The sequence below is a fragment of the Alligator mississippiensis genome, chromosome 16 (genome assembly GCF_030867095.1).
Source record: "Alligator mississippiensis isolate rAllMis1 chromosome 16, rAllMis1, whole genome shotgun sequence".
NCBI lineage: Eukaryota > Metazoa > Chordata > Crocodylia > Alligatoridae > Alligator > Alligator mississippiensis.
The window spans coordinates 4,655,771-4,677,840 of NC_081839.1; the positions used below are offsets into that span (position 1 = coordinate 4,655,771).

General features: G+C 57.1%; 1 protein-coding gene across 19 annotated transcripts in view; it reads left to right on the plus strand.

Annotated features, from left to right (window-relative positions):
• Positions 1-22,070, plus strand: part of PTPRS (protein tyrosine phosphatase receptor type S) — a 199,905-nt gene that overhangs the window by 154,352 nt on the left and 23,483 nt on the right. For 7 of the 19 annotated variants that reach the window (XM_059719988.1, XM_059719970.1, XM_059719972.1 and 4 more), the window contains 12 exons: positions 1,587-1,780; positions 2,243-2,269; positions 3,921-4,038; positions 8,356-8,946; positions 9,626-9,723; positions 10,255-10,508; positions 11,404-11,485; positions 11,733-11,948; positions 14,099-14,256; positions 15,322-15,333; positions 17,277-17,389; positions 19,605-19,652. In XM_059719988.1, coding sequence (XP_059575971.1) covers positions 1,587-1,780; positions 2,243-2,269; positions 3,921-4,038; positions 8,356-8,946; positions 9,626-9,723; positions 10,255-10,508; positions 11,404-11,485; positions 11,733-11,948; positions 14,099-14,256; positions 15,322-15,333; positions 17,277-17,389; positions 19,605-19,652 — 1,911 coding nt within the window. The remainder of the gene's footprint in view (positions 1-1,586; positions 1,781-2,242; positions 2,270-3,920; positions 4,039-8,355; positions 8,947-9,625; positions 9,724-10,254; positions 10,509-11,403; positions 11,486-11,732; positions 11,949-14,098; positions 14,257-15,321; positions 15,334-17,276; positions 17,390-19,604; positions 19,653-22,070) is intronic. The other 12 variants (XM_059719974.1, XM_059719978.1, XM_059719971.1 and 9 more) reach the window with 9 other exon arrangements.

Sequence of the window (22,070 nt, forward strand, 5' to 3'; positions counted from 1 at the left end):
GCGGGGATGGGTTCATCAGGGGTGATCCTGCCCCGAGCAGGGGGCTCGAGGAGATGACCTTGTGAAGTCCCTTCCAGCCGTACTTTCCTATGGTCTTACGCTATTCTTCATCCATCATGAAGAGGCAAAAAAAGGGGCACATTTTTTTTGCCCCATTTTAGGTCACTTTTATGAGCTCTCTCATTTCCTTGCCCCCCGTGCAAGTACCTGCAAGTGGAGGTGGTATCTTGTTCAGAGAAATAGGGGGCGGAGGTGCCGCACTGCTCTTGTACACCGTTTCCTCCAAACCCCCTTTCATCCCAGTCGTTTTCCAAGACAGCTCTTCCTATATCATGCCCCGGGATCTTGCAAGTGCTCCCAGGCACCAGGTATGAACCTCACTAGTGACCTACAAGATGGGATGCAATGCACCCTCAGCGTCTGCAGATGACACCAAGCTGGGGAAGTAGTAGATATGCTGGAGGGCAGGGCTAGGATTCAGAGTGACCTAGATAAATTGGAGGATTAGGCCAAAAGACATCTCATATATATATACACACATATATATATATTAGTGGTGTTTCAGTTTCATTGTAATCATGGAAAAATGTGGATTTGGGGTTACTGAAAATCGGGGATTTTTTTTTATTGGAGGAAAGCAGGATCCCTGGTGATTCTTCCCCTCTATTCGGCACTGGGGAGGCCACATCTGGAGTCCTGTGTCCAGTTTTGGGTCCCCCGCTGCAGAAAGGATGTGGAGAAATTGGAGAGAGTCCAGTGGAGGGTGACAAAAATGGTTCAGGGGCTGGGGGGCATGACTTGCAAGGAGAGGCGGAGGGAACTGGGCTGATTTAGTTTGGAGATGAGAAAAGGGGATTGAATAGCAGCCTTCAGCTCCCTGCAGGGGGTTGCAAAGAGGATGGAGCTGGGCTGTTCTCAGTGGGGGCAGATAATAGAAGGAGCAATGGGCTCAAGTTGCAGCAAGGGAAGTTTAGGTTGGATATTAGGAAGAATTTTCTCTAGGAGGAGGGTTGTGAAGCACAGCGAGGTGGTGGGGTCTCCATCCTTGGAGGTTTTGAAGACCCAGGTAGACAAAGCCTTGGCTGGGATGATGTAGTTGGGGCTGGTCCTGCTGGGAGCAGGCGGTTGGACTGGATGTGACCTCCTGAGGTCCCTTCAACCCTCATTTTCTACGGGTCTCTGATCTGCGCTTCAATGGTGAGGGCTTGACTAGAGCATCAAACGTCATCCTTAGTGTCTCTCACTCGTGTCCAAGGCCCTTCTGGCTCCTCAGAAATCAGATCTCTTCCAGGGCTTGGTGCAGAAAGTTACAGATCCCTTGGTCAGGCATTTTTGGGAAAGAGGCTTGCGAAAGGAAAATTGAGCATTGGTATGAAATGGCCCCACCATCCCGCATCCAGATCACTGAGCCATGCCCTGGGCACGTGTCAGGTCCACCTGCGCAGCAGCCGAGGGGAGGCCCAGGGCCACCGGGTCTATCCCCAACCCCCTGCCTATTCAAGGCTCTCGAGACACTCGTGCAGGTGGAGTAACCGAACCCAGGTGCTAAATCTAATGCCAGCCCCCTCTCCTCTCCTTCCCTGCAGTGCCCAGTGCCCCACCTCGGAAAGTGGAGGTGGAGGTCCTGAACTCGACTGCCATCCAGGTGTTCTGGCGCTCGCCAGTCCAGAACCGCCAGCACGGCCAGATCCGCGGCTATCAGGTCCACTACGTACGCATGGAGAACGGGGAGGCCAAGGGCTTGCCCCAGATCAAGGACGTCATGCTGGCGGACGCCCAGGTGAGGGCTTGCTTCCCCTTTGCTTTCTCAGGGAGGCTGGAGGGGTCGGGTATTCTGGCCACTGGTGCGGGGTGTAGCCCCCAGGGACGCAAAGCGCTGATAACAAACGGTGCCGCGTCTCCAGGGCCCAGTATCATCCGTTGCTGTCCTGCAGTTAGTTGAAGCTCCCACTCGAGCTATTGAGGAGGAGCTCGGGCTGCTCTCCCAGCGCCAAACTACGTAGTCTCTGTCCTTCCCGTTCCCGGGAAGGCCAGCGCTGGGGGCTGCCCCTGTAAGTCAAGCAGCGGTCACTATGGACTCTACTAACCTGTCCCTTTCTACTTCTTCCTTCATGTCGGCCCAGGTCACCTCTGACCTCCAGTAGTAACTTGCCCGGGGACTCCTTCCTCATGCTGTCTCTGTCTTTTCCTCCTTCTCCCTTTTGTGTTCTCACTTGCAAATCCTCTCTTGTTCTCTGCTCAGTGGGAGACGGATGACACCGCTGAATACGTAAGTACCGTGCTGCTGCCCTGGTCCCAGTGCTGTCCCCTCCCTGCCCCACTTCATTTGTGGTGTGACGTTTTCCTTTCCTTTCCTTTTGCAGTGCCAGCTTGTCTATTGTAAAGCCTCTAATGGTGTTTCTGTGCATCGTCCCCACCCCGTACGCTTCTCTCTGCCTTCCCGAGTGCTCCTCCGCTCCGCCGGCACGTGGCAGTACGGCAGGGTTTCCCCCCGGGCTCTTAGGGAAAGGCCGAGGCAGCTGCCTCTCAATCTGGGCGCTGATTTGGGACCAAACAAATTAACTGTAGGTTAAAGATGGGCTGGCAGGAACGAGGTTTGCAAATGCATCAGGGCCCGGCGCACGGCTGAAAAACGTGGTGGGGCTAGGGATTAATGAGTGTTCAAAGCCCTATTGCTTCCGAACCATCGGGGCTCGAAACAACGCACTTCAGAAAGCCCGGGTTTTCGGCTCTTCGAGGCAGAAAGCACCTGCATTTAGCCCTCGTGCCTCCGGAGGGGTTGGACCTTACCGCCAGCACTGTCATGCTGATGATCTTGTCCTACTTCCATTTGAATGCTGGCATGATCGTAGCAACCATTGTTGCTACAGAGCCACCGGGTAAAGACCAGCGGGCAGGTCCCAAGACATTCATTGCTAAAACCCGCAGACATGCCTTCCTTTTCCACTGAACTCCAAGTGCCTATAAAGGCCAGTGAGCATCGTGACTCCCATTTTACAGGTGAGGACACTGAGGCACAGGAGCAGGGAGGTACCTCGTGCCCTGCTCCTGAAGCTCTAGAAAATAGAGCCAAGGTTTCCTGACCCCCGGTCTAGCGGCCTGAGCCCTGGGCCGCGTTGCCTCCTGATCTGCTCATCAGGACGGTGGTGTTTTTAAGGTCCACCCCCTCGCTGGCCCTGGTGCACTTCTGGAGCCTCAACTTTTGGGAGGGCAGGGGAGGAGATCAATCGAAGAAATGCAAGATTCCCTTCTTCCTCCCCCTGGAGCTTTGGGGGAAACCCTGCTGCCCGTGCCCCCGTCCTGTCCGAGTTATTCTGGGTCGTCTTGTTATAACGCGGCCCTTTCAGAGGGCAGCATTGCAAACGGACCGCTCTGGACGCCTGCTTCATAACGAAAGCTCTTGGGAGCCAGGTGTTGCAAGCGCGATAGAGGACGGGAGGTCTGTGTTTGGAATTTAACCCCGAGCCTTAGCATGCAGGCAGCAAATGTCGTCTCGCAGCCGGCATTCAAGTGATCCCTTTAATATTACGAAGGCATTTTTAAAGAAAAAAAAATCTCTTAGGAGAGAGGGGAGAAAAAAAAGTTTAATCTCCTTGAAGCCACTGAGCCATCCTCTGAGACAGCGCGGGGGAGAGGGAGGCTTTGAAGCGCGCAGCCGTGTTTTGATGGCTGAAGCAGCTTGTGTTGAGATAGGGGATGTGTTTGAGGTGGATTTGAGAGACGGCGTGTTTTCATCCGGGTCCCTGCGGACGAGGGGTTGTTCACAGCTGGGGGGTGCCCGTTCCCCCACCTCCATGTTTTCCTACGACTGCCTTGTGTTTGCAGCTTTGGTGAGCGCTCCTGCATGCTAGAAAGGGCCGAGGCTCCCGCAAGAGAAATAGGTTGTTAAAACCCTCCTTTCTTTGGGATCTCGCAAACAGGACATGATCATTGCTGGGCTCCAGCCCGAGACCGCCTACTCCATTACGGTGGCTGCCTACACCATGAAGGGGGACGGCGCTCGCAGCAAACCCAAACTGGCTATGACCAAAGGCGCAGGTAAGAGTCTCGCCGCCCGTCTTTGCGTTTGCTCAGGCCGTAAATCAAACCAAATCCTCCTTTCTCTCATTGCGACTGAAATGCCTGGCTGGAAGGGAACCTCATGCCTCAACCCAGCAGGGAGCCCTTAGCTCTTTACCCCAGCCTCATCCTCCTTCCCCTTGCACCAATACAGCAGAGGTCTTCCAGTTGCCCCTGCGGAGAGCCTGCCCCCTCCACACCAAGGGCAGCCGCCGGGTGGTGCTGACGCTGGGAGTAAGCGGCTCCTTAGCCCTGTCGGGCTTTCCTGGAGCTCGGGCACGCTCCTCCCGCGGGGCCCTCGCCAAGCTGGCCCCAGCGATTGCAGAAGCTGAGGCTGGGAACTTCTCGGGCCAACTGTGTTCAACAGCTGACAAGGGAAAACCGAGCTGGGATGCCATAGCATGGGGGCAGGGCGAGCTGCAGAGCCAGGAAGGGAAATGCACATTTGTGCCATGGGCAGGATGTCATGGCTCCAGATGCTTCCCGGGGAGCATCGTGTTCACGGGGGCTCAGCGTACTAGGCAGGGCAAGCAGCTCCCAGAGCCCCAAGGATCAAGTCTCACCTCCCTCCCGCAAGTGTTTCCTGCACCTACCTGATCAGCCCGGCCTGCCCCGTCCGAGGGAAAAGCACGCCAGCCGGGATGCTCGGCGTGGTCCTGCGGGGGAGCAGCTGCTGGGCCCCTCGGCCAAGCGGAGCCTGCGGCGAAGGGAGTTTGCTGTAAGAGCCGGGAGGATTTGCCATGACGGTTTGTTCCCTTAAGTACCGGGACCGTCTCCAACTGGGCAGGAAAGGCAAAGAGGAGAGGGAACAGCTTGAAATCCAAGTAGACTTGCAAACAGCCAAGCTGGGGAAGGGAACGCGGTGACAGCTGAAGCCGCCCACTCTCCCGTCCCCGTGGGGTTGTATCTGATGGCTGTACCCTGGCTCAGGACTCGGCACAGAGGGGAAGTACAGACAGCGCTGACCTTTTGCTAGACAAGTCTCCAGGACCTGGGCTCTGCCTGCCCTTCCAAACCTCCCAGCCGGCTCTTTCCTTCCCTTTGCCTCACTGTTTGTGGCAGAGCGGCTGCCAGCCCGCGCAGGAAAGAAATGGGGTCGCGAGAGGATGCGGGGACCAAGCGGAGGAAAGGCAACATCTCTGTCCCCCCTCTGCACCCACCGTGTGCCTCTGGCCCGGGGGGCCGTGCCGTGCCCAGACGTGGGACGGACGGTCCAGGACCTCCTTTCCCTGGCTCATCTCAAGACACCTCCACTGAATCGCATTTACCTCCCTCTCCCCTTTCGGGCAGCCGCTTTCTCTCCTTCTCATTTCCTTTCTCTGTTCCTCTTCTTGCCTTTCATTTCCCCCTTGCTCCTCCGCCCCCAGCAGCTGAGTACATTGACATCAGCCACCCCCTGGAGGTGTTATGAGCTCCCGCTGCTGGGATCAAAGGCCCTTGGTCAATATGGCATAATTAACCTGGACATCCCCCTAGGCCCCAAAGCCAACGCGGAGCCACAGCTGAATGAGCAGCACAGCCAGGAATCGAGTGCTGGCCTGGATGGGAAGCAGCAGGCGCAGGCTTTGTGGCTCACATCCTCATCCCTTCCCTGGCACTTAGCCTCAACAAGTCCCGGGCTTTCACCGGCTCCCTTTCATCTGGGCTTTCCTGCCCGTTCGGAGGCAATCCTGGGCCTCGCGGGAACAACCCCTCTCCAGACATGGACCGCGAGCTTCATTCAGATCTGCTGCCTGGTCCTCGCAGCGTCCCGTCCGTTTAGCCTGGCCGTCCTAGCATTGCCCCTTCCCTTCATCTCTGTCCCACCCGCCCCGCTTCCCTCCCTTAGTCTCTTCTTCTCTCCCCTAGCCTTTCCCCACTTCGCCCCTCTCTCTTCCCCTGCTGTCCCCATCTCTCCCTTTTGACTTTGCAGCACAGGTGCATCAGTCACGGAGAGGACACGTTCTCCAGCAAAGCAGCTATTACCCAAAACTCAATTTCCCCCAACTCGAAATAGCTATTTTTTTTCAAGTCTTTCAAATGGCTCTGTAACGTTCTTATCTCCTTCCATTCTTGAGTCAATATACCTTCTGAGAGGAGAGATTTCTTTCTTTATCATTCAGGGATAGGGGCTGAATTTAAATACTGTAATACATCCCGTTTTCTTCTTTAACATCCAAACCAATTGCAAAATAAAACACTTTTCCCCCCCACTCTTTCCCCCCCTTCCCCTTTCCCCCCGCTCCCAAATTATATTTGTTGTGCAAATGTAATATTTCCAGGCCCAGCTGATTATAGTCACATTTGTGATAAAAACAGAGACATAAAGGTAATGGCACTGTTTTTCTCTGTAATAACATTGTGCTTCTTAAGTGTTTCCAAAGGAGGTTTTCCCAATTGCATTCGCCACTCATTCTCCACCAGTTTAAAATGAATAAAACATGCATTACAGGCAGCCCCCATCTGTGTGCTTGGATGTCAGGTTTGCTGCAACCAGTCGAGGAGACTTCCCTGGTGTCCCCTGCCTGCCCGGGTCCCTAAGATACAGGTGTATCGATGTAGAGCTTCATGGTTTTATTACATCTCTACTGGAATTATACATATTGAGTGTATATTGCCGTTTTATAGAAGCAGGACTGGCTGCTGTGGGTCCCCTGCTTTCATTCGCGATGCATAGGGTGCGTGTGCACCCCCTGAGACTGGCCGTGCCCCCCTGGAAGCAAAGTGCCGGTGGAAGTGCACCTCCGGCTCGGCGATCTGCCGCTGGGGGACCTCCCCTGCCCCCGGTCGGCAATCTGGTGCCCCCCCAGACTTGGGAGGCACCAGTCGCCCGTGCCTGCTTTGCCTGCGGCAGGTCAGGGTGTCAGGTCTGTGTTATCAGGGTCGATGGTCATCTTTCGTGGTGTTTTACACAAAGGTCATACACAAATGCACACGGAGGTGTCTGCCCTTGCTCCCCTCCATCTGACGGTGCAAGCGGCAGAGCAGCTTTCCCACGCTCACCTGCAGGCCCCGGTCAGGCTGACTTCAGAGTTGGCTTGTATTTTTGGACAGCCCCGATTCCCTTCCCTTCTGCCTTCTCTCCTCCTCCCCCGGCCAGCCCGGAGAGAGAAGGAAATTAGATCTTTAATAGAGTGGAGTGAGTAGAAACGACGCAGGAGCTGGTGGAATTAATGCCCTCGCCGCTCTGGCTCCAGCACCCCCCGGGCCTGCATACGCAATCGAAACCGCGGCCATGAGCAGCCGCGACCGTGAGCTCATTTAGCATTCCTGCCGCGGCAGGGCTCGTTAGACAGCGGCACCTCCGAACTCCCGCCATATCCCGGACGCACGCCGGTCCGACGGGTTGTGTATGGAGGGAGCCGGCCGGGCATCAGCAGCCCCGAGATGTCCTGCCTTTCCTTCTGGAGGGGAGAAGGAACAGGCTGGGCTCTGCTGCCAGGCTTCGCTTGCCCCCAGCTCTCTGCTCCCAGCTGGGTGATCGCACGGCTGCCAGCTCCCTTCAGCTGGCCCTGTGCCGGCCGCTTGGGACCCCGGGCTGTTCAGGAGCTCAGCTTTCCTCGCCGTCATTACTTCACCCTCAGCAGCTCTGCACTTCCCAGTTGGCTCCAATCTGCTCCAGCCCTGCTTTCCTGCACGAACCGCGCTCTCCTTACCGGCTGGCGCGTGGGGGAAAGGCTGGGCAGGAGGTAGGACTCTGGGCTCTTTCTTCCCAGCCGTAGGGAGCCAGCACAGTCCAGGGGCTAGAGCAGGCCACTGGGCATTGAGACGCTGGGGTCCACTCTGGACCCTGCTGCCAGCTGGTTTTGCAGCCATTCCCACCGAACGTTTCTGGGAGGAAGGAGCGATACACAGGTCCGGTCCTGTGCATCTGAGTCTAGCGTTGGAATAACACCGAGCACTTTGAACCCACGCGGCTGAGCAGACATCAGCCCGCTCGCCCGTGGTGGGGAGCGTGGAGTAAGTCTCTTGCTGTGCCGATATGGGGACACTAAGGTACGGCGCAGTTCAGGCCGGTGTTGGCCAAACGCTGACTTTGGGAGTCTCTCCTTTGAGACCTGACTTCCAGAAAGTGCCACCATTTCAGGAGTTGTCACTGGACCTAGAGGCACCCCGGCCCCCAAAGCTGTCCAGTTGGGCACCCAAAAAAAATCAGTGAGCAGCGTCGGCCTGAGGCCACCCAGCAAATGAGCGGCAGGACCCCCTCGTGCCGCCTCTGCGGGGTCTGCCCTGCGGCTCTGCCGTGCAGGTCCCCCCTGCCCTGTGCAAAAACTAGCACAGCACTGATGGTCTCTTTTCTATTCTCCTTTCTCCCAGTTCCAGGGAAGCCAATCCTGTCTGTGCACCAGACTCAGGAGAACGCTCTCCTGGTGAAGTGGGAGCCCCCCTTGGAGGCAGAGGGCCAGGTGATGGGCTACCGGCTGCAGTTTGGGCGCCAGGACATCGCCCCCCTAGCCACTTTGGAGTTCACGGCCCAGGAGGATAAGTACACCGCCGTCAACATCCACAAAGGCGCCACGTACGTGTTCAAGTTGGCCGTGAAAAGCCGGGCTGGCTTTGGGGAGGAAGCCGTGCAGGAGCTCACCATCCCAGAAGACATCCCCAAGGGTTACCCCCAAATCCTCGAGGCGAGCAACATCTCCTCCATGTCGGTCCAGTTCGGCTGGCTCCCTCCCGTGCTGGCCGAGAGGAACGGCGCCATCGTCAAGTATACCGTGGCCTACTGGGAAGCCGGTTCCCCCAGTAACCTGTTGGAAAAAGACCTGCCCCCCTCCCCAGAGAACTCGTACACCCTCAACGGCCTCAAACCCAACACCGCCTACGATGTTAAAATCCGTGCTCACACCAGTAAAGGCCCCGGGCCGTACAGCCCAACCGTCCAGTATCGGACGTTCCAGCTGGACCAAGGTAGGACTTACCGGTTTCTCCTCTCTCTCTCTCTATCTCCATGTAACCGGGGCTGGTGCCAGGAGGCAGAGAGCTGGAGAGGTCAAGCCAACCTCAGACAGGCTTTGTGAGTAAACGCAAAGCGCTTGGTTTCACGCTGAGTCCCTAAGCTCCTCTCTGCCTTCACCAGGTAAGTCCCTTTTACCACTTTCTTCCAAGTTAAGTCCGGACGCTCTTGACTGGCACCCGGGCGGACCAGTCGCTACCACAGGTGGGAAGAGCCTTTTCTTCAGCTTTTGCGAGCCGCCTAAAAACACAAAAAGACCACACGCAAAAATAAAATTAAAAAGACCAAAACCAAAAGCCGAACGAAACCCGGGATGGGTCTCCTCCTCGACTGAGCATGCTCAGAAAGCCAGCGCCTCGTTCTCCGCAGCAGCCACTCAGACACGTAGCGCGTTTGCTAGGCGCGGGCAGGGGCCCTCCCTCGCCCCTCCCCAGGTTAGGTTAGGGCAGGGGGCGCTGGGCTGGGCGACCCCCGAGCAAAGTGTGCAGGAGGGAGCAGACCCTTCTGTTCCCTGAGTCGGTGCCGCTGCCCCGAGGGTGGCGCCTCTGCTGTCAGCCTCTGATATCCCGCCTCTGTCTCTGCCCCATCCTCCCTTCCTCTTCTCTTCCCTCCCTCCGCACTTTCTTCGAGCAGTTTTGCCCAAAAACTTCAAGGTGAAGCTGGTGACGAAGACGTCCGTCCTCCTCAGCTGGGAGTTTCCCGAGAACTACAACTCTCCCGTCACCTACAAGGCAAGCGGGTCTGGCGGGTGCCCCCCTTTTGGCCCTTCTCCCCGAGCCCGTAGTGCTGCCAACATTACCATTCGTGGCTGGTGTTTTCAAGGTTAAGTCTAAGGGGAAGCCCTGCCACGTCCCTGGGAAGCGACGCCCGCATTTCAGGACAAGCCCCAGTCCTGAAGGCATGCTGAGACCCCAGCTGCGTCTCTGGCTTGGGACTTGGCATGTCCTGGGTGTCGGGCTATGGGCTGCAGCTCTCACGTCCCATTGAGGGCTGCAAAATCAATAGAAAGTTTTTGGCAGTGATACGGACGGGCACCATCAGCGCACGCAGCATGTTTGCTGTTGCTCCTGTTCCTGCCTGGGCAGGGGGGCTTGCAGCAGAGCAGCAGGGAGCATCCCCTTGCCGTGCTGTGCGCTGCGCTTCCTTTGTAGCGTCGTGAGGTGGCTGCCGGACTCCTCGTGTCACAAAAAAGAGAGCGGTTGACTTGTGTTGTGTGGCCTCGCTCACGGTATCGCGGCTGTCCCTTCCCTCCCCGCTCTTAGATCCAGTACAACGAGGATAGCATCAAAGTGGAAGGCCACACCACCAAGAAGCTCATCACCAACCTGAAGCCCCGCACCTTCTACAACTTCGTCCTGACCAACCAGGGCAACAGCATGGGCGGCCTGCAGCAGAACGTGGCGGCCTGGACTGCCTCCGACATCCTGACCAAGAAGCCCGAGGTGGCCCACCGGGCCGACATCGATGGCAGTGTGGTGGTGATCCTGCCGGACGTGAAGACCACAGTGCCTGTCCAGTAGGTTCCTCTGGAGCGATTTTAAGTTTGTTGTTATGAATTAAGCTTCTTATTGCACTTTTATATCGTGTGCAACACCTCTTGCTACAGCGACCTTGCTGCATGGCTCTGGGTACAGCATGGGTGCTGGCAGAATGAGTATTTCTCGCCCAGCCACCCACAGTGCCTCCATCCCGGTGTGAAGGAGCCACCTCCCAGGGCCAAGGGACAGGCTTCGCCCTCTGTGACTTGTTTCATCCTGGGCTATTCCCCCATGTGCCCAGGACGAAGCACCCGCTCATTTACCAGAGGCCCGTCCCTGGACAGGGCAATGACTTCCCGTCACCGGAAACCAAGCTAATGACCTAGATCTGGCAAAATTGGTGTCCCATTGTCCAGCCTCCTCCCCACCCCTCCGTATCTTATAGACCTCACTTTGCCGGTTCGCTCCCCTTGCTGCACCAGGAGGTGGGTAAGGCCCAGGATGCGAGTGCAGTGTGTGGCTCTGCCACCGATTCACTGCGATTGGGGCAACTCGCTTAATCTCCCTGTGTCCCAGTTTCCTCAACTGTGAAATGGGGATAATTACTCCTTCCTTCCCCCTACACTGCATGTGTTCGAGGCAGAGGGCTCGTGGATGACCCCGATGATGACGACAGTTGTTGTGTTTCTCCAAGGGTCTTATAACACGAGGGTCCTCATAAAGGACAAAGCTGAGGCTTCTGCTATTCCCAGGCATCAGGAGCAGACAGCCTGCCACTACTCAAGTGGAGAACAGCGGCCCCAGGTGCAAGGTGCCGGAGCGGGTATCAGCTCCACTGGCCACCCTGCAAGAGCAAAGCACGACTCCCGGGAGGGCTGTTCTCTCCCTCTCCTTCCGTGACTCATTCTTGTGCCTCCCTTTCATGCCTCTCAGGGCTTACTACATCGTAGTGGTGCCTCTGAAGAAATCCCGCGGCAACCCCATGAGCAGCCCTGAGGAGATGGACCTGGAGGAGGTGAGTGCTTGGCCAGCTCTCATGCAAGTGCACAGCGCAGGTGGCTGTGGCGTCTCGGCCCCACGTAACGCACCGCTTGCCAACCTGGGGTGGATCAGTCCGGTGCCCAGAGGGAGGGCGAGGATGAACCCAAGGCAGGCAGCGCCAGTCTGTTCGGTACTGGGCGGTTCGGTTCCCTGCGGTCCCATCAGTATTGTACGCGCCGAAGGCTTTCTGTCTCAGCCGCCGCTTCCCTTTGCTTTCCCAGCTCGTGCAGAACATCTCCCGGGTTCAGCGCCGCAGCCTGCGCCACTCCCGGCACCTGGAGGTCGCCAAGCCGTACATCGCCGCCCGGTTCCGTGTGCTGCCCTCCCACTTCCTCCTGGGGGACATGAAGCATTACGACAACTTTGAAAACAAAGCCCTGGAAGCCGGGCAGAGATACGTCGTCTTCATCCTAGCCGTCCTCCAGGACTATGAGGCGGTAAGTGCTGCGCTCGCCTCCTTTCCCTGTCCCAGGTGCCAGTGGCCCTGCTCCCCAGTCACCAACCAGGGCTGGCTCTGAGTATGTACGTACCTTGCCGGCCAGTCTGGGACCCTGCAGCCCTTGTTGTGGTGCTCAGCAACCATCTGCCTGGGACTCCTTTAAAAAAAAAAAGGCACCAAATTTAAAACCACCTCCAAAATTTGTGAGCACAGGTGCGAACATGCACAGCCCGTATCTACACACTGCAGCCAGCTGGTGCGAGTCGGGGCCTGAGAGTGCAGTGCTCTCACCTTTCACGAGCCTGCCTTTGGCGGTGGCTTTTCCACGCTTGGGCGCCTGCTTTGCAACCAGAACTGGAGGATGCTGAAATATCAGCTAAGATCCACCCCATCCATGGACCCTTACAAATAACAACACCCAGAGGAAAGTGCCCCCACGCCCAGCGAGGGCAGCAGACTCAGTCCGAGGGGGAAACCACTGGGCTGTTGGGGCAATCGTCCTACGGGGCAGTGATTTGAGTGGCAAGGAACAGGCTTGGCTCTGGCCTTCCATGAGCGATTCCTTCCAGCATTCACGTACCTCTCCCCTGCTGCAAAGCAGCAGCATCTAAGACTGCGCGGCTCTAAATCCCCCTGTGGAATTGTAGCAGGAAGTTATTGAAATAATTTTTTTCAGAGGGGTTTTTGCAAATAAATATTTAGATGTCTCTTCGATATTAAGGGATTAGGCCGACACGCCTTTGAATGGATTTCCCAATCGGATTACTCCCGCTTGCAGTAATTTCTGCTTTAAGAACAAGGTACAGCAGATTCGCTCACAATGCACTGAAAGAGCGGCAGGCTTCTGTGTTCCCCTGGGCGGCAGCGTCCCGCTTGTGCCAGCGGCGTGGAGCGGAGGGGATTTGCCGCAAGCAGCCTGCTCTGGTGCAGTGCACGCGAGGATCAGAGCCACGGGCCCCCGAGGTTTCAGCCTGCCTTAGTAACCTTGGGCAGGTCTCTTCCCCATCTGCTTAATGTCATAGCACCCCTCCTTCATGGCGGGGCAGGCCGGGCACATTTGGGAAGGTGCAAGGAAAGCGGGCACTGTTGTGCTGGCATGAGGGGTTTCCTGCACGGGGTGGGGGCGGGATTTTTGTCATGTCAGACCCTGTGCGGAGGGCCGAGACTGGCTCAGAGGCTGCTGCTGCATCCGTAGTTCAGGGTTGTCCAGCTTCTCAGGAGCCAGGGACTGCTCGCCATGCAGGCCGCACACCATGGGGTTGGCCCCCTTCCACCTTGCAGCCTGGCTGCCCTGTGTGCAGCTTTATCCTGCTCCCGGCCAGGCGTGCCGCCTGGGCAGCTTCCTCTTCTGCTGTCAGATACAGCACAGCAGCTCAGCGCCCTTCAAGCACACCTAGCCCCCGCACGGCTGCACGCACAGCAAAGCCCCCTGGTCCCCTCCCAGACGGGGACCTCGAGAGCCTGGCTGGCTCTGCACCCGGAGCAAGGAGAGGAGCGGTGACCAGGCAGGAGCCCATCCCCGTGGGCGGGCAGGTGGACATACCGCTGTATGTAGCGTATGCACGGACCTCGGCCATCCAGCCAGAGGGAAGTGGGCGCGCTGGGCTCCTGGGTAAGGAAGGCAGCTCCTGCTGGGCTGAGACGCAGCAGCGATTCGCTGCACTCGGGAGCGTGGCCCAGGGCTGGGCGGAGGGAAGGGAGAGGAGAAGTGCCCCGCTGTATTCATTAGTCGAGCCATGTCTGAGCATTAATTCTCATTTGAATCCGTTCCCCTCCCCTGGTGCCATGTAACCCCAGCTGAGCATGGAGTAGCAGAGGAAGGCAGGGATGGAGAATCACTGGGATGTCACGAGGTGGAGGCCTTTGACAGCAGGTGTTTGCAAGCCACCGTCAAAGCTCCCCCTCTGAAACACCGGGCGCCAGCCAGCGTCCCCGCGAGATCACTGCATGAGCTGTGGGTCTGGCCCAGCCCGGCTGTTCGTGGGAATGGGGTATCCCAGGGCGCCCCCTGACTTGGCGCCCACCCCTGCCCCTGGACAGCACCGGGTGCTGCAGAGGGAGATGCAAGGGCCCTGACTCCTCTTCCAGCTTTTCCCCTGGGAATCCCGAATCCCTGAGTCCCATTTTCTGACCCTTCGTGTCTTCCAGACATTCGCAGCCAGTCCTTTCTCTGACGTGATCCAGCTGGACAACCCCGACCCGCAGCCGATCATCGACGGGGAGGAGGGGCTGATATGGGTCATCGGGCCGGTCCTGGCCGTGGTCTTCATCATCTGCATTGTCATTGCCATCCTGCTCTATAAAAAGTAAGGGAGGCTTCTCACTCGGCTCCCTTGCCCGAGCCACGGGGGCTAAAGCCACGACCTGCCCACTCGGGCCAGAGTTGCTAGGCTGAGGGCACCCCCTCAATCAGAGCCACAGCGCACAGCCATGGGGAAAGGAGAGGGAAGAGGAGGGCCTGGGGGGCGTAGGGGACTGGTCGAGTAGTTACAGACCTCCGCCTGGTTCCACCTCAAGGTGAGAGTCAGCATTGCTGCGTCTCTCTGCCAGGTCAGTGGTGTAGATGGCATGAGTTTGGCTGGTCTCAGCCCATTTCCTTGGGCCCCAGCTGCTTAACCCACATGCTGACGGGGGCGCGGAAAGGAGCGCCCTGCTCCCACGAGTAAATAGTTGCCAGCAGTTGGGCGGATATCTGTCCTGCAGGCGTGCTGATCGGGCTGTTGCTGAGGTCAGGGTTACAAGGAGAGGACCAATGTGCCTTTGAAAGCTGCCTTCTTCCTTTCTTGCTGCCTGATGCAGCCAGTTGCCAGAACAACTCACAGGCACAGGTCGGCAAGCCCCAGCCCAAGCTTTGCTCATCTGCACCCCAGCGCTCGGCTCAGGATCAGGAAACCCTAGGTCTGGCTCCACCATGTGCAACACTTGCAGGGGGCAGCGGAGTGTGAATTGTGAGGGAAGGACTGGAGAGAAAGCAAGCAGAGCGGGCTGGGGATGGGGAGGTGGCGGCAGCTGCATCAGATCAAGGCCCACGGGGACGCTGCTGGGTTGAGGGCTTCACCGAGCAGAGGCCGGGCACCGTGCAGCCATGCTCTGACTGTCATCCCTGTGCTTGTCTGTACCCCAAGGGGTGTCCTCGACTCCTGCTGGGAGGCACACGCTTTACCCCGAGTGCGTGCGAAATGCCCCGGGGGAGCTGGGGCACCCAGGAGTCCCCTCTCGGGTCCATTAGAGACAGCGCGAGATGGAGATCTCTGCTCGTCCGTGCGGGTCATCAGAGGTAGAGCTGCGTGACTGGTCCTGCTGCCTCTGCAGCTCCTTTCTAACCCAAACGTTTGTCTTTTCTTCCCTCTACTTGCTGCTTCCCTGGACAGCAAGCCAGACAGGTAAGAGCGCCAAGTTTGGCATCTGCTTCCATCTCCCCTGCGCTGGGCTGGCTGTGTGTCTGGGCCGAGGTCCCTGCCTGCGCGATGAGCCTCTGTCAGTTTAGTGCCTGCTCCCGGGTGTCCTGCGGGACATCCGAGACCAGATAGCCCGAGAGCAGGGAAGGCAGACAGCCAGAAGGAAGGGCCAGGGCCTTCCTCGGCCCGTAGCATAACAAGCCCGTCTTTGGACGGGAGGACGGTGACAGCAGACAGCTTGGGTTGTAATCAGAGCAGAGTGCGGGCTGTCTCCGCACAGGCTTTCTCAGCCTCTAGCATATTGGAAGCTGGATCTGGCCAGCCAAGCTGTCCTCATCCCGGTGTGGAAGCGATGCCTGCTCCCTCCGCCAGGCCCTCCGCAGAGTTTGTTTACCGCTCAGACTCCTCTCCAACTGTTTCCGAGGCTGGGAGAGTTTTCACCAGAAGCAACCGGCAGGTTCAGCCCGCGAACCATGAACGGCAGCAAAAAACGGCGCTCCTTCAAGCTGCAAGGTGCTGGAGTCCTCCAATGGTGCTCCGTGCAGAGCCCCTGGCAGGGTCTCCCGCTAGCAAGGACATTAAGAAACAGCGCAAAATGGCATGAAATGCTCCACGCTGCGTGTGGGTAACTGTTGCGGCTGAAGGCAGATTATGGGGGGCACCTGCCCGATCCAGACTGAGAAGGACGGTGTCCACGAGGAGGTGCTGCTGGTAGTTAGGTTAGGTTATGACATGCCCGAGAGCCTCTGTCTGCAGTGCAAGCTGCCAAACAACCAGCTCTCAGCTCTTGGAGCCGTGGGGTAGAGGAGTGCGTGCCTTGCAAACGCTGCCCTTGCCTCCAGTCCCTCGGGCTTAAAATGCGTGGGCCCAAACTGGAACGGGTCTGCATGCAGAGTGACCGCGGCTTCACTCGGGGCACGTCCTGCCGGGAAGCTGCTGTGCAGTGATCTGCAGCGCGGTTTTACACGGCACTAGCTATTCGGGGCCGAGTCCCAGGTGGATGCTCCAAGGCAGGATCAGTGCGAGGTGCCTCGTTCCACTTGCAAAGTCCTGCTCGGAGAGTGCACATGGGCGCTGCGTAATCCAAGCCCTACTTGACTGCATGCAGCATCCCTGCGAAGGCAAGCCTTCAAGCCACGATTTTAAACTCGTGTAGGAAAACCAGCGCAAAACGCTGCATGAATATTCTTATTCTGGTCTAAGACTCGAGCCCTAAAGCTGTCATTTTAAGCCAGAGTATTTAAACCAGTGCAAAGGCTGTGTGAATGGGTCTGAGACCTGCCTATTTAACCCAACTTCTAATCAAACCTGGTGAAATCCGGTCTCGGTGTGCCCACACAGCCAAGTGGTTTCAAGTTGCACTTTTTAGGTAAGGCAAGGCAGCTTTGTGTGCCTGAGCTCTCAGTATGTCCACGCTGGCCAGGGGTGACACCCGCTTCGTGAAAGCGGTACAATTGTGCGTATAGACAAGGCTGCCATATGCCTGGTGGAGTGCAAGACGTGGCCACTATAACTCGCTGTGTGAGCGCACTCCACTCTTGCACTCCAGGAGCTGAGCAGAAAGTGTGGCTAATGAGGGCTTTGGGATACAGCTTGCGTATCATACTGAGCTTGTCAGACCCGTCTGCACGAGGGGCAGCTTTCAGGAGGTTGCTTTTGGCTTGAAGGGCAAGCACGGTGGGTGCTGCACGCTCGCCGACTTCAGCATTGGTGTCCATTGCACGACTGTCCCTTGCACCCATTATCGGACCTGGTCTGTCACCCCAAGCTCCCTCCACTCGAGAGTCGGCTGCACTGAACGCAGCCTCCCTTGAGAGCTGCCCCCCAGCCCCAGGTCTGAGCGCGGCCGGGTGGCTGGAGTCTGTCACGAGGCTGGATGGGCCCCATGCTAAGAGGCTTCTGGCTTTGTTGTGTTTTTTTCTTTAAAGCAAACGGAAGGATTCGGAGCCACGGACGAAATGCCTCTTGAACAACGCTGAGATCACCCCTCACCACCCCAAGGACCCCGTGGAGATGAGACGCATCAACTTCCAGACGCCAGGTAACCGGCTGCACACCGGCCTCCCACGCTCGGACACCTGGAGCTGCCCTTGTCGCGATCCCTCCCTGCCTGCATACCTACCAGCTGTCGCAGTGCTGCCTCTGCTGGGAACCGGCACTAGCCTAGGCAATTGCGGAGGAGTCTCTCGGGCCTCATCTGTGCTAAGTTGTGAGCGCTGCAAGAAATACCAGCGTGGAGCCCCGCTCAGGGGCAACGTGCTGCATCCTTACCCAGCAGCCGTGCTGTACAGGACGGTGGCTGATGGCTAGAACAAGGCCTTTCGCTGAGGTCTGGCGCGGTCCAGGTTAGACAGGCACCCGCAGACACCGATGCTGCCACCTTCCCTAACCCCGCGCCCCACCACAGTGCCTCTGAGAGGCCCAGCAGGATTTGCACAATGTCCTGGTCCACGGTGGTGCTGTTGGAAATGGCGCTTCTCTATGAACAGAAGCAGAACTGGGGCAACCAGCTATTCCCTGCAAGCAGTGCCTCCTCACTTGGTGTAGATCCCCTCTGCGGGCGCACCCTGCTCTCCTTCCCCCCCCTAGTAATACACTTAATACCTGCCAGAGCAGCACCTTGCACTCTCCTCCTACCCCCACGCGGTCCTGTAGACATGCATGCATTAGCTGCCTGCATGGCACCTCTGCAAGCCTGCCCTGACAGGTGCCCGGCAAGGACGCATCCTCACCCAGAGACACCCCCAGCACCTCTGCACGCTGCCCAGCGTCTGGGCGCTTCACGCTGGAGGAGGTGGAAAGGAATTTGTTGTGCTTTTGGGGCTGGTTGTCCTTTTTGGCCGTGCTGTGCTTGCTAATACTGTTTCTGCAGCGCCCCCTCCATCTCCCGCCTGTCTCTGTCGTTAGGGCTGCCTGAGCTTTCTTTCCCTGAAGTTGGTAGGTCCCCAGGGGCTGGGAGTTGCAGATAGGGCCCACGGGTAGCCTTCCTGGCCACGTACTCCCAGCAGCTCAGACTGTGCCTGAATAAAGGCTAAATCTCACACTGGGAAGCGGAGGCAAGAGGTGTATCCCAGCCCGAGGGGTCTGAGCACAGGCAGAGTCTCTGTCCCCCTCTGTGGGGTCAGTGGAGCGACTCCGGGGGTGCCACCCTGGTACCACCCTGCTCTTTTGATGGTGCAGGGATCCAGGCCAAGTCCTCCTCCAGCTGCAGACGGAGCCCAGGGACAGCGAAGCGAACGCAGGGGCCGACGGCTGTGCCTGCCAGGTCGCCCGTTGTCTGAGCAGCTTGCTCAGGGGGGGCCCCGTTGCAACTCTCCAGCAAGTTAATTTTTGTCGAAAGAGCCATCGCCCGGCGCCTGCTGGCGAAACTGGCTTTGGGGGCAAGGCTCAGGTTGGGCTGATCGAAAGAAAAGCCGCGGTTGTGCTGGAGGGATGGGTCCGGCCCTAGGGTAGCTCGGTGGGAACCAGCTCAGCTGCCCCATGGAAGAGAGGGATTGCGGGCATCAAGTGCCCCAAAGCCCATCTGAAAACTGAGCAAATGCACTAGAAGTACTCGTGCCTGCAGTTAGTTGCATCTCGGTCTAAGCCAGGCAGCGGGGGTGAGCTCCCTAGGGTGGAGGGTGATAGCCGAGGGGCTAGTTCTGACCCTTGCCAGGCGGCGGGTGTCACAGAAAAGCACTTCCCATCTCTAAGTGCCGCGTAGGTCACTGAGCGCTTCCCATTAGCCGCTGCTGGGTTGGTCCTGCCAGGCCACTCGCTGTCCTGTCTGCTCAACTCTAAAACGTCCGGAGCCACGATGCTTCCAGCCCTTCCCCTGGGGAGACCCTTACGCGGCCAAAGAGAGCCCCGTGGTTGCAGTTTATCCTGGTAGTCTGCTGACAACCTGGGCAGGCTTCTCAAGGGAGTCGGGCACCCAGCTCCTACTGGATTTCAATGCGGGGGCTCCCTTTAAAAATCCTAACCCAGTGTTGGTTGATGGAGGGAGAGCTGCCCTCCAGGCACCCTGCCGCAGCTTGAAATGCAGCAAAAGCCTCCAGAGAATAGCAAGGCTCCGGCGGTCTCTGGGAGCCGGGGGCTGGGGGGGAAAGCAGCAGCTGCCCGTGGCCCTGCCCCTGCCTGATCAGCACAAAAAATAACTTTTCATTTCCTCTTAAATTTATGTTGGTTTCTGTTTTGGTTTTTTTTTAGTTTTATTAGCATGAACTTTTGGAAAAGAGTGTATTTTTATTTCTTTATTTTTTTACTGTTTTCTGCAGATTCTGGTCTGAGCAGCCCTCTCAGTGACCCTGAGTTTGACTTTGAAAGTTAGTTCCTGTGTGTGTTTTTGTTCCCGTTGGTTTCATTTTTTTTTTTTCCATTGTTGGTTTGGGTTTTTCTTTCTTTCTTTCTTTTTTTCCTTTTTCATCATTTGTTTTTTCTTTGTTTGGAGTTTGGTTTGTTTCTCCTGTTTTTGCCGATCTCTCTGTGCGTCCCCGTGGCTCACGCCATCTCATTCCTCTTCTGTGCCATCTGTTTGTCTGAGTCACACTTCCAGTTTTACAGTACCCAACACGAGCCTTTTGTGCAGCCGCAGTAGCCGCGCTGGCAGCACCGTAGGACCCAGCTCCCGGCCGGTGGCTCAGAGACGGCACACGTCCTCCTGCCTCTCTCTCGCGGGAGTTTGGAGGTCCCGTCCCCTTGCTGAAAGTGTTTCTCGTCCAAGGTTTAGAGCAGTCGTGAGAAGCTTGGCTACGTGTGCATCACGCTTGTTCATGGGGAGGAATCAGATCTCTGTACACCAGCGTGTCCGTGTGTGTTCGTGTGCGTGTCGCTCTGTGACATGGGAAGCTGGAAGGCTGCAGCCAAAGACACTGATTCCCCCTGTCCTGCCCAGACAAGCTGGGGTCGGGATGGGCCGTTTCCAACCTGCGGCAGTCTCGCTTCCTAGCTTGCAGCTGATCCAGGCAGGGCCCCCTCCCCGCCCCCCACGACTTGCACGAGAGGCATCATCCAGCTGTGCTTATTTTCCGAAGATAAACAGCTCTGGCCCGTATCACAGATGTCAGGGTAATGTTGCTGTTGACTTGGCTGGTACACAGAGAGTTGAGGCTTTTGTGATAAGATTAGAGAGCGGCTCCAGTGATTGAAATGCTAGATGAGAACCTCCTTGGAGAGACTTGGCCCATTAGAAGCTGGAATCCAGGCTTCAGCTCCTTTTTATTGTGTGCAAGGTCCTTAAACGCACGCTATTTTTTCAGACTGAAGCAAATAAATATCGAGGGCCAAATTCTGCCTCTGGCTAGATGCTTGCAAACAGGGACTTTGCTATAGCCGCTGCTTGGGCTCCTGGATGATGGAGTTGGACCAGGTCTCTAGACAACCTCATCCAAAGGCTGGCATTCATACTTCTCCTTGAACGTAGCTTCTGACAGTGCCACTATAGTCCGCTCCCATGTCGCTGTCCCCGGAGCATGGCTGCTTTCCGACCTGCCGTTCAAGCCAAGCCGATCCCTTCCTAAACTAGTTTCATCGCTGCCATGCAGCAGAGTTAAATCCTAGACTTGCTGCTGTTCGTGCAGAGGGCCGAGTAGCGACTCCCAGTCCCTTTACATGGGTCAAGAGGCAATTGCAGAGAAGCAGAATGGACCCTGCAAGGCATTTTCTTTTGCACTGAAAAGTATTTTAATTAATCACAACGAAGTCAACAGCTGCGCTGAAGAAGTGGGTCTCAGGCCACGGGAGCCGGGCTGAGCACTTCTAAAGTACCATTACTAAGAGCATGTTTAATGCAAACCCACGCTTCCCCGTGTCCTGTCAGCAAAAAGTCCCGTTCAGGATCATACCAGGAACCCAAATGCCCCCGGCAGCTCGATCAGGAAAGTGTTTACTCCTTTTAGCCTCTTTTTTATTATAAAGAGCCGTAGAAATTAATCTGACACGGGGCTTTCTGCCCTTAGTGAGGCCGAGAGGCATGTTCCCACGTGCTCTCAGCTGGGCTTGGTTTAATGACTAGGACAGGCTTGCGGGGCACACGTCCACAAAACCCAAGACCTCTTCCAGACCCTGGTCACACCAAGGGCTTTTATGGGAGCCCTGGCAAAGCAAGCTTCCCCCTTCAAGGACAGTGCGACTGCTCATGCCAGGGCTGCCCCATGGGCCCTTCCCACTGTCCTTTGCGTGCCCGTGCCAGCAGATGCACCTTGCACTGTGATGTACGAGCCAGGGAGCAGCTGGTTTTCTTGCTTGTTCATTTTTGTTTTATCTTGCGTGTTTATTGTTTGGGATTTAATTTATAACTGTGTTTCTAATTGCTCTTCAGCTAATAATAATCTAGCTCTCTGTAGCGGAGTCCGATTCAGGTGCCGGCAGCTGGGCCATATGCTGGCGGGCTGGCATCTTGCCTGCCTCCCACCCCAGGCGGGAAGGAATCGGTGAGAAAGGCGATGTGCGCAGTGCGGGAAGGTGCCAAGAGTTACTGTGTGTAGGGCGTAGTTGGCTACAAAGCAAGTCAAGTGCCTGCCCCTCACCAGCACCTCGCCCCAAACCTTCGTGAGCTCAGGACACGCGGCGCTGCGTGAGGGTTGATCACATTAGCGTGGTCCATCTCTTCCGTACGCGCCATCCTTTGCTCAGTTGGATGCATACGTGTTAAACAAGCAGTACGAACTGAACCACCCCCACACACACACCTTCATGCTTTGCAGGCACCGCTGAGATGCAGCTGGATCTGGCACGGAAAGCAG